At 40.1% G+C, this 16,658-nt stretch overlaps 1 protein-coding gene across 2 annotated transcripts in view; it reads right to left on the bottom strand.

Annotated features, from left to right (window-relative positions):
- The window catches only part of CCDC158 (coiled-coil domain containing 158), a 77,639-nt gene that overhangs the window by 56,288 nt on the left and 4,693 nt on the right, over positions 1-16,658 (bottom strand). For both annotated transcript variants that reach the window (XM_066280830.1, XM_066280831.1), the window contains exons 2-7: positions 15,862-16,079; positions 8,261-8,370; positions 7,819-8,146; positions 7,168-7,244; positions 6,034-6,144; positions 4,548-4,662 (exon numbers count right to left, since the gene is read on the bottom strand). In XM_066280830.1, the coding sequence (XP_066136927.1) occupies positions 4,548-4,662; positions 6,034-6,144; positions 7,168-7,244; positions 7,819-8,146; positions 8,261-8,370; positions 15,862-16,079 (959 nt within the window). The remainder of the gene's footprint in view (positions 1-4,547; positions 4,663-6,033; positions 6,145-7,167; positions 7,245-7,818; positions 8,147-8,260; positions 8,371-15,861; positions 16,080-16,658) is intronic.

Raw genomic sequence — 16,658 nt, 5'->3', positions numbered from 1 at the left:
GTACGATACTCCTCATCTTTTTTTCTTTTAGCCATCTTCTTCTTCGAAAGGGTTTCTACAATTAGCTAGCTGACTACTTGATTAAAAGGAGGGAAATTTACTTCCTGACCTCACAATGACCCGTGTACATTACGCATTATCCAATAAAAATTTGGTGTTGTCCCAGAGGACAGTTGTGATTGGCTCCAGCCATCTGCAACCATGAACATGAGCGGTAAGAAATGAATGGATTGTAATACATGAGAATGTTTTATATTTTTAACATTATTTTTCTTATTAAAGATTTGTCTGTGAGCCAGATGCAGCCATCAAAAGAGCCACATCTGGCTCACAAGCCATAGGTTCCCGACCCCTGGAATATGGCCTCAAGAAAAACTACTAATACTGCCTCTCACAAAATATGTTGATAACTAATATCAACACATCCTTGTAAGTTTCTTTTCCGACAAATCTCATGTTTAATCACAGATTTTATGTATTATTTTCTTTGATGTATTTTGCTTTATTGTTATTTGGAAAGCATATACTAAAATGTGCACTGAAGCAGCAGAAAAATAAAATAGATTTTAAGTTTTAATAGGCTTTAGCATGTAAAGTCAAGATACATGAAATAAATTAAACAGAAGAAACTGAATGTTTTGGATTTTGTATTCATTACAACAAAAATAGTTCCTAACAACGAAATTATTCATGACCCCAAAATACAATCCTATTGACAGGTTGCTTGTTCTTCCTAGCTCAGTCATACCATGTATGAATTCCTTTCAGGTCAGAGTATATTTAAATCTCTATTAATATGGCAGGATAATCATCTCTCAGAATTCCTTGACTAAAGGGAATTACTATTAAGAGAACCTAGTTATTCATCAATTAGGTGCCAATTCAGTGAGGTTCAATATGCTGTATTAGAAATTTCAGTGATCTGGATTAAAATTAATTAATCAGATATCCGCCCCTTATTTCTATGAAATGTTGACTGTTGGCCCTGGCCAGTTGGCTCAGTGATAGAGCATTGGCCTGGAATGTGGAAGTTCTGGGTTTGATTCCCAGTCAGGGCACAAAGAGAAGTGCCCATCTGCTTTTCCACCCTTCCCCCTCTGCTTCCTCTCTATCTCTCTCTTCCCCTCCTGCAGCCAAGGCTTCACTGGAGCAAAACTGGCCCAGGCGCTGAGCATGGCTCCATGGCCTTCACCTCAGGCACTAGAATGGCTCCAGTTAGAACAGAATAATGCCCCAGATGGGCAGAGCATCACCTCCTGGTGGGCCTGCTGGGTGGATCCCAGTCGGGCTTACATGGAGTCTGTCTGACTGCCTCCCCGCTTTTAACTTCAGAAAAATACAAAAAAAAAAAATGTTGACTGTTTAAGACTGTCAAAATTCTTGGTGATCCACTGTTTACATGAGAGCCAAATAATACAATAATTCTAATACTATATTTGTATTTCTATGACCTCAAAACATTCATACAAAAATTCACAGTCATTCATTTGGATTCTTATATTTCTACAATGCCAAGGAGGCATTTATAAAACCTCAAAAACTATTTTGTACTGTTTAGATGTATATTTTAGTATTTGTTAAAATTTTCCACCATTTTGGAATTTATCAGCATGATACTATATATCATTATATGCAAATTAGCAAACAATGGATAATAGTTTATGAAAGAATGATTTCTCTAAGGAACCTTAGAGTGGAAAACGATAGCAATTTCAAATTATGTAAAAGAAACTGATGAGTTTTATTTAGTACCTTATGACTTTTCAAAGGGTTTCATTTGACAATAAACAATGAATACTTAATCTTTTAAAAATGATTTGAATAGTGTTGAATATCCGTTATTGTAACGGAGTATGACACAGCACTACCCTATCTCCTCTGTCATTGTTAGATTGCCAGTGCTCAGTTCTGTCAGTGTGCTGACCTCCTCTAGATTGAGTAATAAAGCATCCTTCCACCTCATGCTGTACTGACAGCGTGACTATCCTGCAGGGTAAGATCAAGACCTTTTGTGAAGGTTTGACCTCCCCAGAATGGGGTGGACATTCTTGCTGTCAGTCATCAGGGAAAAGCTCATACTGAGAAAGGAAATGAGAACACAAAAAAGCAGGCCAAAGAGGGGCAGAAAAAACAAAAGTTGCTCTCTGGACTTTTGTTTCTTGGGTTTAACCATTAAGCAGTCTAAGGTTCTTTAAGGATACTTGTAGGTGGCAGGGATTGAAATGACCTTGACACAAGAATTAAGGCTAATAGTGAAGCAGAGGTTTTGTAGTGAGTTTTAGTCACAATGGAAGCCACCATTGAATAAGGAAATCAATTTAGGGAGCATCAAATCAGCATCTGAAAAGAATTGAAAGCCAGCAGCATATGTAACGGGGTAGTGGTTCTCAAAGTGTGCGCCAGGGTGAACTGGTGCACCCTAGAAGTTTTCCAGGTGCATCCTATGGTATTCTAGAGAAATATGTGCCTGTTGGGGACCAAAATACCAACAGGGTTTTGGAGTTTCGATTTTTGGGAGACAGAGGTGTGGGGAATTGGCTGTAAGCTGACAGTCTGCCCAACCACCCACCTCACTTGCCTGATTAGGTTGCAAAAGGCTGTTAAGCTGTGGTGCTGGATTGTTTACACTACCCCCCATGTTCCCCAGAAAGACTGGAGGCAAGTTTCTTCTATCCTTTGTTTGGTGTAAAGTTAAGGTGATATGTATGGTGGGGGTTTTCTGCACTCAACACAATTATGAGTAAAAAGAGAGGAATTCTTCAATGTATTGACAAGGAAATGAGAGTTTGCCTTTCAAATATATGCCCAAACACTGAAGAAATTGCTAGGACACACCAGGCTCATGTTTCTCATAAACACGAGAATGAAAAAACTTAACACATTCGTGCCGGGACCTGCCGAATTTACTAAATCTTACTAAGACTATATCTATCTATATCTATATCTATATCTATATCTATATCTATATCTATATCTATATCTATATAGATATAGATAACTTTTTTGTCATTTTTTTATTTTTTAACCTCTCTATTTTACAAATTCTAAAAAGCATAACTCAAAAAATGTAACATAAAAATGTTTTTAATGTCAGAATAAATTTAATTTTGTCATATTTATTTTAATTACCGTAAAAGCACATTCAAACTTTATATTTTTTGTTTAATATGTGACTTAATTATTATAACATATTTCTCAGAAATTTGTATATAGTGCGCCTATAATTATTTGTAGGATTTTAAATGTGCCCCGACTTCAAAAAGTTTGAGAACCACTGTAATGGGGTAAATACTGTTTGCTTCAGTTGTGTGCACTAGATCATAAGGTCAACTATATTCTTTCTGTGGGTAGTGATCAAAATGTTTGAAAGCCACTGCTGTAGAGAATCCAAATCTCATAACTGAGATTATACAGTTTCATGTTACTCTTTACTGTTTAGACTTTCAAAGAGTCATGTCTAAATTTTCCATTCTTATTTTAGCTAAGGTCAAGGTCTTATATTACATGCTTGAACCAGAGAACCTAGGAGACACAGGCCCCTCCTGGGGCCAGCACAGGGCTGACAGTGGTAATTAAATGAGGGGGTGCTCGAAGGAGAGCAAATGGTGAAATCATTAGTGCTGCAATACTTAGTCGCCTCTTCCCATAAGGAGCTTTTTTTTTTGTACTGCTACTTGTGGAATTAGATAATTTTATAAAGGAAATCTGGCATCTTCCCTATACTCTATTTTTTCCCAATCAGGAGTAAGGAATTGGCTAAAAGTGATGGTTAGAACCACAGATTCTCTTACACGTAGGATAACTATATATGGAATTTATCTTCCAAATTGGGACACTTTGGAGATCAAGGTAGAACTCACAAAACAGGACACTGGGGTAGCAGGTGTAAACTGGGACTGTCCCAGGCAAACAGGCATGTATTGGGTCACCCTCCTCACAAGAACAAAGAACACAAACTCCTCTGAACGGCAGCTCTTTGCTTGTTTTGTAGGGTCCCTACTGTTTTATAAATGCTTGAAACTAATAGAAACCCAAGATTTAGAAAAATGATTGATAATGATAATGAACACTTCTCTTTAGAGAAAATAACAGAATATAAAACATTACTGAATATCTGGTTTTAAGGAATTGTGTGATGAGATAGGAAGATTTCGCTTCCTAATTATTTTTTATTTAGACTAATCTTAAAGTTAATTCAGTTTTCTAACAGTACAATAGGGAGGAGTTGAAGTAAGAGAGGAGGTGGCCCTTAAAGTAGTACTGAGTAGGAGGAGGAGAGCAGCTGGCACTGAAGGACTTGCCAAAGCTAAGCCTTGTAAAAGTAATTAAAAGGGCCTTGTTCTTTAGTTTATTTCTTAGAATCTTAAAGTATGCAAAAACTTTTTTCTAAGAATGAATTAATGTGAATGAACAAATTAAAGTTATTTGACATCCATCCTATAAAGTGTTTTTAACTTGAAATGGTTACTTTGATTTCTCATCTTCAAATAAATCATTAAAAACGATATAATTGATACTGTAAGCAGAGCAGCAAAATCTAGACTCACCTTGTCTTCATACATCCTTTTGGCTTCCCTTAACTCAGAACGTAGCTGAGAAACAGTAGACTCCAGTTCACTGAGTTGACGCATATACATTGAATTTTGGTTTCTTGCTTGTTCTCTAAGTAAGAAGTGTTTAAAGGGGGAGTAAAATCAAATAGCAAACTAAGAATAAGCATACTCTAGCTTTTAGATACTTCCACTAGTTATTTTACATGGCACTGTTAGGCCAATCATCTTTCATTTTCCAAAATTACTTCTTCTTCTTTTTTTTTTTTTTTTTGTATTTTTCTGAAGTTGGAAACGGGAGGCAGTCAGACAGACTCCCGCATGCGCCTGACTGGGATCCACCTGGCATGCCCACCAGGGGGTGATGCTCCGCCCATCTGGGACGTTGCTCTGTTGCAACCAGAGCCATTCTAGTGCCTCAGGCAGAGGCCACAGAGCCATCCTCAGCACAGTGCCCAGGCCAACTTTGCTCCAATGGAGCCTTGGCTGCAGGAGGGGAAGAGAGAGACAGAGAGGAAGGAGAGGGGGAAGGGTGGAGAAGCAGATGGGTGCTTCTCCTGTGTGTCCTGGCCGAGAATTGAACCCGGGACTCCTGTACGCCAGGCCTACGCTCTACCACTGAGCCAACTGACCAGGGCTCCAAAATTACCTTTTTATATATATATATTTTTCTGAAGCTGGAAACGGGGAGAGACAGTCAGACAGACTCCCGCATGCGCCCCACCGGGATCCACCCAGCACGCCCACCAGGGGCGAGGCTCTGCCCACCAGGGAGCGATGCTCTGCCCCTCCGGGGCATTGCTCTGCTGCGACCAGAGCCACTCTAGCGCCTGGGGCAGAGGCCACAGAGCCATCCCCAGCACCTGGGCCATCTTTGCTCCAATGGAGCCTTGGCTGTGGGAAGGGAAGAGAGAGACAGAGAGGAAGGAGGGGGGGTGGAGAAGCAAATGGGCGCTTCTCCTATGTGCCCTGGCCGGGAATTGAACCCGGGTCCCCCGCATGCCAGGCCAACGCTCTACCGCTGAGCCAACCGGCCAGGGCCCAAAATTACTTCTTAAAACCTCAAAAATGTTAACAGTTAAAGCTATGATCATTATACTGTTTTCTCTTTACTCTTGGATATGATTGAAAATGACCATATGAAAAGTTTCAACATATAAGCACAAATAATAAAATTTTGAAATTCCTATATATACATTTTATTTATATATACTTATACACACATATAAAATGTGTTAGTTTTATCCTATCAGTTGAAATATGAACAATATTTTAAACATCCAATCCCAAAAGGCCCAAATATTTATAATAATACTTTTGATGTGGTCACATATTATCTATACGTTAAGTAATCTTTTTTTATTCATTTGAATGTCAGAAAAGTTTTAGGTTCTTGTGAAATCAAGTATTAATAAATTTAAATAACATCTTAAAACAAAATAAAAATAAAGTGGAGATTGATGACTATCAAATTCAAACATACTGAATGATTTCCAGTTGACTTTGGATACTGTTGGCCTGGCTTCGAGCACTGCTAGCTTTCTCAGTAAGTCCTGTTACTTCAATTTCATGTTCGCTTATTAACTGCTCAATCCTATAAAAAAAATGTGGTGATTTTTATGTGATACAGAAGATTTTGGTATGAATTATTCAAAAAGCTAATGATTTTCAATACTCTCAAATTTAGTGTTTTGTTTTGGCTTTGAATATGCATGCCTTTCATATAAGATACAAATAAAATTAATACTTGAATTGGATATATTCTATCACTATATTTTATTAGATCTTTTACTTTGGCTATACACGTATGAAGCCATACAGGTCAATCAAGCTAGTTCCCATGGCTTTGAATATGCATGCCTTTTATGACAACTGTCTAAGTTACATACAGAGTCTTTTACCCAAATCCTTTGGAGATCAGCTAGGTTTTAGAATTCAAAAATTTTTTAAATTTTATAAAAGGTAATAAATTATAAGTATATACTATATATTATATGACATCCCCAGAGAGATCTAGGGAAGAGTCCTATAAACCAAACATATTACTAAGGCAACAATAGGCTTAAAAATACTCACTAAATTGTAAAGACTATAAAAAGTTTTACATTAATTAGCTCAGGTCAGGTTTTGCCAACAAATGAGTGATAAAGGCTTCCTCTTTGACCAAACTTTAGTCAGGATCCTCTGAGCCTTCTTCTCAATTAGGCTTTGACCTTGGCGAGCCTCCCTCCCCTCCTTGGTCCTCTTATTGCTCCTAAGCATAGTAAGACTCGAGTCAGTTTAGTGAGAATCCCTTCACCCTCTATGTATCCTCTTGGTAATTTTCCAGTGACTCCCTTCACCCTGCATCTTGCTAGGAATCTCGCATGTCCTTGTTATACTAGGAGTTGAGCCTGATCTCTTTCTAAAATTACAAATTCTTATTTTAATAGTTTTGAATAAAGTCTTCCCGACTGTTTTAACAAGTGTAAGAATAATTTTTTTAAGAGCTTGTCACAAAGCTACGAAAAAAGAAAACTGTGTTTTAGAGCATTTTAGACTTTGAGACTGCTGAGGAGAGACAGGAGCCTAGTGGTGGGGGTTCCCCGTGATTTCCATACCTCCATCAGGAGCCTACCTATCTTGGTGTTGCTGAAGCAGTAGTTCTATTTTGTTCTGTGATTCAGATTTCAGTGCTTCAAGCTGATCTTCTACCTGATTTTAAAAAAGAGATGCTGATTTAGAAACTAGTAAATCTCAGGCTTGAAAAATTTATAGAGATTTTTCAACTAAAGGAATGCTTTTGAAAGATACAAATAAAATTAATACTTGAATTGGATATATTCTATCACTATATTTTATTAGATCTTTTACTTTGGCTATACACATATGAAGCCATACAGGTCAATCAAATTAGTTCCCTTTATTAAGAGGATTCATAGCCTATGGTGGTTCAGTGGGTCAAGATCGACCTGGAAGGCTGAGGTCGCCAGTTCAAAACCCTGGGCTTGCCCGGTCAAGGCATATACGACAAATAACCAGTGAACAACTAACGTGAAGCAACTATGAGTTGATACTTCTTACTCTCCCCAACCTCTGTAAAGTCAATAAATAATAAAAATTAAAGAGAGAGAGAGAGAGAGAGAGAGAGATCATTATGGAAGCAGTTTCTGTTATTTTAGAGTACAAAATGAGAACTTACTTTTAAGAATTTAAAAAATATATATGCTTAATACTATTGTCTTAATAAATTTTAATACAAAATTGAAGTAGTGTTCTCACCACTTACTGGAAATATCCTCCCTTTAAGATAAGAAATCTCTGTGTCTAATTCTCTTAGGAGTTTACTAATAGCTGAGCCCATGTTGCGGAAGTGCACAGTAGACACGCCGTCATGTTCACATATTTTCTTGCCTGTGGCTTGTTCAAAGTCAACTAGGATTGACCGGACTTCTTGAAGCACTCCCTCATGACTAAGCATCACCTTTCTTAGCTGCTCTATCTGTGTGTTGCTATCTTTCAGCATGTCCTCCTTAAGGCATTTGGCAGCTTCAAGTTCATGAACTGTGTTTTGAAGCTGATTTCTTAAATCCTCCTGGGACTGACTTTCCCTTCGTCTATGAAATAAATGAAAGAGAAAAAAAAATAATATTGATAAAACTCATAATCACACAAGTAGTTTTATACTGCAGGGTAAAGCTCTAAAATCGTTTCAGGTAACGGATGCCAACCTGATGTCCGCCATGGCATCTCGCTCCATTTGCATCTCTTGAAGCTTTGTTTGCAAATCAATGACTGACTGCCTTAAGTGAAACTTCTGTTTCTCATGCAATTCATTGCTCTGAAAAAATAAAGTGCCATGCAAATTAGTCTTCATCAAAGGAACATACTTCCTGATAGCTAAGAATTTCCCAAAACTATGTAGATATTATTAATTTATTTTTATGTGCACTTCCCCTTTCATCATTGTTCAGGGCCTAATCCATCATGTCTTACCTAGATCACTGGATCCTTCACTAGTCTCATTGTCTCAAGCTTGCCCCTTTTCAATCCATTCTCTATACCAAAACACTGTTTCTAAAACAGATCCGCTTCTGGCTCAATATAAAGATAGAAATAAGTTTCACTCCTGAGAACAAAAGAATTGGTTGAAATCTTGTATAGAAAAGTCAACTGCCACGTCCAACTCACTTAAAATATTGTGCTTGGCAGTGGGATAGGTAGTGAGACAGACATGAGCAGAGCAAGCACTATGGGCCAAGCATAGAAGGCCACCAGGGCAGAAAGTTCCAGGTGCCTAGCAATGGGCAAAACTGGGAAAACAAGGACCTCTCCCCCAGGGTGACCTCTCCTCCCTTAGCTGGTCATGCGGCAGGGACCTTCTGATTTCACACCACTGGTCACGGGATTCGGACCCTGCCCTGACCTTTTCTGCGTGGTTTTAGACCAGCAGTGGGATTCAGCCAGTTCGCACTAGTTCATAAGAACCGAAACCTATTTTTTGTTGTTGTTGAATTTGGTGAACCAGTAGTTAAAATGGCACTTGTAATCAGGGTTCTCTCTAAGCTGGGCACCTGGGCAGCTGCCCAATGTAGAAATCACAAATTTACATTCCTTACTCTTTTTTAATGTTCATCTGTGCAACAGCATATTCTAAGTGCCCATAGTAATGTTTATTCTGTCGATAGGTGAAAAAAATTTGACAGAACTATGCTTGTAATATTTATTTATCCATTTCATATAACTCATTATACCTTTGATGAAATACTACATTTTAATTCCTTTGTGTTTGTTACTTCAGTAAACAAACATAAAAATTGCCAAACAACCAGGGGGTGACAAGCTGTCATTGGAAATATCTTAAGTAACAGTTTCATTGTTTTTTGTCAGGTATTATTTAATATTTTTTCATTAATATTTTAAAAATTTCACATAACATAATCTAGTTTGTGTACCTCTTTTATTGTTCTTATATAAGTATGAAATACATGAAATAATAAACTACTTTTTGGTATATCTTTTTATTAATACTTAAAACAGTCATTAGGGCAGAGAACTGGTTGTTAAATTATTTGAATCCCACCACTGTTTTAGATCCCCTTAGAGAGAGAACAAACAAGGACGCTGGAGAATAATGCTGTAAAGTCGGTGGATGGAGGGATGGTCACGTAGGAACTCAGACCCGCCCACTTTGGCTAGGACCGCCCACAATCAAGCCCGCCAAAGGAAGCTTCCCAGGAACCATTTGGAAAGAAGCGATGGTCTGCCAGACAGTGAAATTTCACCACGTCATAGTAGCTCCACTTCCCTAGAGGGACCCTTTAAATATCTTCCACACGGTTTAATCCATGCAACTTCTCTGGCCTCCATCTTTCCTCGGGGCCAGGGAACCTTGCCGGGGCGGGGTGTGCGCTCTGTACTCAATAAAGCCGTTTATTATTTCACACTTTGCGGCTCGAGCCCCGTTCCTTCCTTCTCGGCGGGGAAAAATACCTTACATTTTGGTGCCGAAAACCCGGAAGGAGTTAGAAGTCCGCAAGGAACACTCCTTTCTCCTCCCCTCCGAGAAAGAACCAGGAGAAAGAACCAGGATCTCCGATCTCCAACCCACTTCGGCACACGGTGCGGTAAGTCCCCTGCCTCCAGCTTTCTTCTCAGTTCTTTCCTCCGAGACTCCCTGTCTGAAACCGTAGCTACGTCAGGGAAGTCTTTTCCGTCCGTCCGAATGAGAGTGTGCTTGTGGAGACCTCCCCAAGCACATCCACTTTCATCTGTGGCTGGACATTGAGTTTTTAGGATGCTAATACTTCATACTGACCACTCCGAGAACTGAGTGCGGCACAGGAATTTGGGGCACAGGAATCTCCCTCCCTAAAGAAGAAGAAACTGTTCTTCTTCTCCGCTGTGGCCAGGCCACAGAACCCACTCAATTAGCCTCCTGAGGGACTTTCGGTGTTAACACCCTCACCAATTTAACTATCGCCAAAAAAGTTGGGAACTGATTGGAGAACTCTTACATTCATGGCTCCTAATTATTCACGCACCTGTCCTTAATCTCTGTGCTGCCTGTTCCACCGTGCAGGCCTTTTTCTGGCCAGAGAAACCTTACCTAAAACCTCTACTCCTAATCTTTCCTTCTCCGCGGACTCCAAACTCTCTCTCCTCTCCCTTCGCAAAAACCTGTTTCCTATTCGCCATCTACTAACTACCTTCTCTTTCTCCTCCCCTGCTGGCCAGGGGCCCCTCCCTTCACTGTGCTCTCTAGTCCCGCCTCCGTCAGGCATTTCTCAGCCTGGCATTGGCTCTTACACCGGTTTTCAGGACGTCCAACCCCAATTTTCTTACAGGAAGTTCCTGCCCTGTCCTGCCTTTGGCTCCAGCGTTTTTCCTGCAGGATTTGGGGTGCCGGGCTCCGCATGAGCCCCCCTCCTCTTATTCCCCAACCCCCAAACCCCTATCCAGAACCTGTGAACACGGCATTTAAAGTTTTTAACGGTCCCAACTAGTAGAAACAGGCCTGTTTGCTAGGCCCTAATGCAGCAGAAGGTAACGCTCCAAACCCCGACTCTTGTGGCAACCCTGAGACCAGCAGAGCCACCAGCAGCTTGCTTTAAGTGTGGCAAGCAGGACCACTGGCCCCGGCAGGGCCCCTGCCTGCGGCTGCCCACTGAGCCCTGCCCTGACTGCAAGCAGCCCAGTCACTGGCAGAGAGATTGCCCCTTTGGGCAACAGGTTTTTTCCTCAGCGCCTCTACATGGAGGACAAGCCGCCCAAATGGAAGGCCAATCCAGCCAGGTGGGTGCATCGCTCAAACTCCTAGGACATGTCCTGGACTTGGAGAACCCAGGGTTCTGCAACAAGTGGGTAAGTCAGTCCATCTCATTTCTGGTGGACACGGGACTGCCTTCCCTGTTTTGCCTTCATACTCTGAACCTCTAGTTCTCTCACAGATTTCGGTTATGGGAATGGATGGGACCCTCTTCCTTTCCCCTTTTTACGCCACTCCTGACATGCAGTTCTGCCTCAAGCTTGCCTCCTTATAGGACCTCTGGCAGTCGGAACCACTGGACTCCATCCATCTCCAGCTCACCAAAAGGCTGGACCCTGCAAAATCCCCTATTACTCCTCTCTTTTTTTTAAAACCTTACAGGACCGCATCTGCAAAGTTTCTCCAGTCACAGCCACACAGATGTTCCTCTTAACACCCCTCCAAGCCACCACCTTCTGATCTCCCCCTCCCCACGATGCCCCTATTCAGCAGGAAGTAGCCAGATGAATAAACGGCACCCCTTTTTCTATTTAACACAAAAGGTCAGAATGTAAGGTCGGTGGATAGAGGGATGGTCACGTAGGAACTCAGACCCGCCCACTTTGGCTAGGACCGCCCACAATCAAGCCCGCCAAAGGAAGCTTCCCAGGAACCATTTGGAAAGAAGCGATGGTCTGCCAGACAGTGAAATTTCACCACGTCATAGTAGCTCCACTTCCCTAGAGGGACCCTTTAAATATCTCCCACATGGTTTAATCCGTGCAACTTCTCTGGTCTCCATCTTTCTTCGGGGCCAGGGAACCTTGCCGGGCGGGGTGTGTGCTCTGTACTTAATAAAGCCATTTATTATTTCACACTTTGTGGCTCCGGCCCCGTTCCTTCCTTCTTGGCGGGGAAAAATACCTTACAAATGCTTAAGCATTAACTCCTAGAAATAACATTAGGCCTCAATTGTGTTTCAGCTCCAGGCCAAAAAGAGCAGCAAAACCAGACAAAGGAAAAGCCAGGCTGATCTATAGGACCAGCTGCATTGACTACTGACCCCCTCCCACCCTGCCTTGGCGCCTACCAATCAATGAAGACCATGACACTAAAAGACACACCTGGAGAGCTGTTGAATAGTCTATTGAGATCCTCCCCTAAGAGCTCCCCTAAAATCCCCACCCTAAAAATCCCTTAGGACTGAGGTCCCAGGGTGCTCTCTCTTCTGGGAGCATGCCTGCATCTTCCTCCTCTTTCTTTCTCCTCTTCTTCCCCCAGGCACATTTTCCTTGCCTTTCTGTTCCTTCTAAGCTCTAAGGGGCCTCTCGAGGCTTGCAACTGGGGGAGCAGTGGGCAGCAGCAGCTCATCTTGGGTTAATCCTCTGAACCAGTCTCCTAAAACCCCTTTTCTCTGATTTTCTTCCTACATGGCCAATAAATTCTTCCATTACTTGCTGAACTTTGTCCCTTGATTGAATTATGTCTCTCAAAAAGGCAAGAATCAAGGTCTCCTAACTTGCCCCATAACAGCAACAGACAAGACAACCATCACCCCAAAATCAAGGTGTTCTACTACAAAGAATTCACAAATATCTCTAAAATCAGGCCCCGAGGGAGCTCCCAGCATTAACAGTTGGTGACCAAAGCAAAGCCATCAAGTTCTGCCTATTAAAGGAGAGCTTGCCACCAGTTTTTTTTAGTGTTCATCCATGAGTATAAACATTTAAAGGAAGATTATAAAGTTAAAAAGAGACCAAGATTAAATAAGCACATAGCCGGTAAGAAAGATACAAAGACACAAAGATAGATAATGTGACAATGGAAGAACACTTCCAAATACCTGTATTGCAGAGAAATTTGAGAGACATTAGAGCTATAAAGAAAAGGATTTCTTGTTTCAACACTTAACAAGGTTGTAGGTTTGTTTTTTTCCCTAAAAATGCTCATGTAGTTTATTGAGGTAGAACAATGTGTTAATGAATACAATAAAATGTACTAAATACTACAATAGACATGTGTACAAAGAAGATGGCCCCTACTGTCTAAAGGAAAAGCTTCAGAGAAGGAAATGCCTAAGCTTAGTCTTGATGGATAATAAGAATCTGCCAGGCAGACAAGGTAGAGGAGAGGAAATTACCTGGGCAAAAGCATGAGGGCTAGAATAGTATATGGTACATCCAGGGAAGAGCAAGTGCCTTAATGTTTCTGAAACAGAGGCTACATTTGGGGAACAGGTTCAGAAGAGACTCAAACGCACAGAGAGAGGGTAGACCACAAAGGTCTTCATATAAGTTGGTATAAGTTTGACTTTCAGGCTATAGACTACTGGGACCCAACATGCAATTGTAAAGCTGACTAAAACCAGCTTGATTTTATATAATATCCACTTGAAGATTTTAGCAAATAACTTCTCTACACTATTCAGCTCTCGTATATACATATACATCGGAAAACCTTCCTTTTACCACTACTTTGTAAAAAACAAGCAAACAAGTATTGTGATTGTAGGACAGCAGGCCTAAACCAATTATTAATTATAATTATTAGTGAATGCCATTAATTGTAACATTTTGTATAATTAAAGTTTCATTAAAATGACACTAATAGCACAGCAAGAGAAATGATCAACAAAATGAAAAGTCAACCTATGGAATGGGAAGAAATATTTGCACATCACGTATCTGATACGGAGTTAAGATCCAAATATACAAAGAACTCATACAACTCACTAGCAAAAAAAACCAAATAATCCAATAAGAATTGGACAAAGTACCTGAACCGACATATTTCCAAACAAGACATACAGATGGCAAAAAGATACATAAATGCTCATTACTAATTATTAGGGAAAAGCAAATTAAAACCACAATGAGATATCACCTCCCCGCCTGTTAGAATAGCTATCATCAAAAAGACAAGAGTACAGGTGCCAGTCCAATATAGTGATGTAGGAAGATCCTGAACTCATGTCCTCCCATGAATGCACTGAGTTTACAGCTACATACAGAACAATTTCCTCTTTAAATAAAGCTAAAGGCTGGCTGACTGAAGACTACACATTGGGCAAACAAGAAGAAAAAACCACACCAAAGTGTGTAGAAGAGGCAGGAACACAGTCTAACCATAAACCCCAGCCCCACCACAGTGTCCTACACCAGGAGGGAACTCAAAACCCAGAGCTTCTCCCTGAGGAGCGAAGGTTCAAACTTCACATCAGGCATCCCAACTTTTAAGACACACATTTGAGAGATGAGTCCCCAAAACATCTGACTTTGAAAAACAACGAGACTTAAGTCCTGTGACCTACAAGACTGCAGCGTCTGAGAACCCTCTAAAGGGCAGGTGTGCTCAAACTCATCCACCATAGGGCCCAGCTCAGAGGCAGCCAATCATGCCCAGACTTAAAATGAAGAAGGCTCACCTGCTTGTATTAAAGCATCAGCTTGAGGGGTACGCATCTAATTTAACACACATCCAGGAGCCCACTAGAATGTGCGTGCTCCAGGGTGTGGGGAAAAGGAAACCCTTGTGCCCTATTGGTGAGAATGTAAATTGGTACAGCCACTATGGAAGACAGCATGGAGATTCCTCAACAAAATTAAAAATAGAGCTGCCATACGACCCAGCAATTTCACTTCTAGCAATATAAATGAACAAATAAAAACACAAAACAAACAAACAAACACTATATCGAAGAGATATCTGCTCTCCCATGTTCAGAGCAGCATTACTTACAACACATGGAAATAACCTGTCCATTGATGGATGAATGGATAAACAATTAGAATAAAAATACACATACACACAATGGAATGTTATTCAGCCATTAAAATGAGGAAATCCTGCCAGTTGTGACAACATGGATGAAATTGAAGGTGTTATGCTAAGTGAAATAAGTCAGACAGAGAAACATAAATACCGTATGATCTCATTTAAATGTGGAATATAAAAAAAGAAACTTAAACAACAAAAAATAAACTCATAGGAAAAGAGATCAGATTTATGGTTACCAGAGGCAGGGGTTGGGGAGGAGGAATTGGATGAAGGTGGTCAAAAGGTACAAACTTCAAGTTATAAGAGAAATAAGAACTAGAAATGTAATGTAGAACATGATGACTATACTTAACACTGCTACATGGTATATATGAAAGGTATTAAGAGAATAAATTCTAAGAGTTCTTATCTCAAGAAAAATATTTTTTTCTTTTATATCTATATCTATATGACAGATATTAACTAAACTTACTATGGTAATCATCTCATGACATATAATCAAATAATTATGCTATATACCTATAAAATACTGTAACATCAATTGTATCTCAAAAAAACTGGAAAAAATTACACTATTAAAGCAAGACATTAGGACTAGTTACAACAAAAAAAAATAGGATGTACACTTCCATCAGCCCAGTTTTTTAATACTGAAATAGAAGGCATAAGCTTAATTAACAAGTTTATCCAATAAACTTATTGTTAAGGTTTTCTTCCAAAAAAATACATGTTTTATTTCAAAGCACTGCACCTCACTGTCTCCCCCAAAATGGCATCAGGTACTGAAAAAAAAAGAATTCAACTTACTTCATTTAGTCTTTTCTGCAAATCTTTCACTTGATGTGAATATTCTTCCAAAACACGTTCGATGTGTTCTTTTCCAGGGTAAGGGATGACTTTCCTGTGAGAATCAAGTTGTACTTCATATTTAGGGAAAAAAGGAATTTGTGTCGAAGTTCCAGGTGAAGATGTGTTTTCAATTATTGTGCCACGAATAGTTGACATAAAAAATGGACTTGAAGAACCTAAATATTAAAGAATTAATTAATTACCTTATTACTAAAATATTTTGTGACAAACATTATCCTAGGTGATTCCTTTATTGAACCACAAAGGAGCCCAAGGTCTCACGAGGCAAATAGACAAGTGAAAGTATTTCTGAAAGAGGAGCCCACGTAAAAAGGAGTGGATTCGGAAGAAAGGAGTTTTACCTGATAGTGGTGAAGTGATACTTGAGCTGAATAAGTCTTGAAGTATCTACGAGCAATAATCAAGTGGTCTGGAGGACAGGAGAAGAGGAAGGGCACTCCAGACAGTGGGAGCACCATAATTATTGGTGAGGAGGCTTGGACAGCATGGCATATTCTGGGTGAAAGTCGTGGCCAGGTATGAGAAAGAAAATGTAGGACAGTTCATGAAAGGCTTTGTGGTCATGTCAAGGAGTTTGGGTTTCATCTTAAAAGCTCTGAGGAATCATTAAAGGATCTGAAAGTAGGAGGTTAATATAAGTAGGTCTGTTTTTTGAAAAAGCTCTCTGGTTTTGGTGTGGAGAATGCACTGATGGGGATAAAACTGAAGGTAGAGAATCCAAGTGGAAGAAGGCT

Source organism: Saccopteryx bilineata, chromosome 5 (genome assembly GCF_036850765.1).
Source record: "Saccopteryx bilineata isolate mSacBil1 chromosome 5, mSacBil1_pri_phased_curated, whole genome shotgun sequence".
Lineage (NCBI taxonomy): Eukaryota > Metazoa > Chordata > Mammalia > Chiroptera > Emballonuridae > Saccopteryx > Saccopteryx bilineata.
Note: the sequence above shows the minus strand (reverse complement) of the source record. Positions and strands in the feature narration are given on the sequence as shown.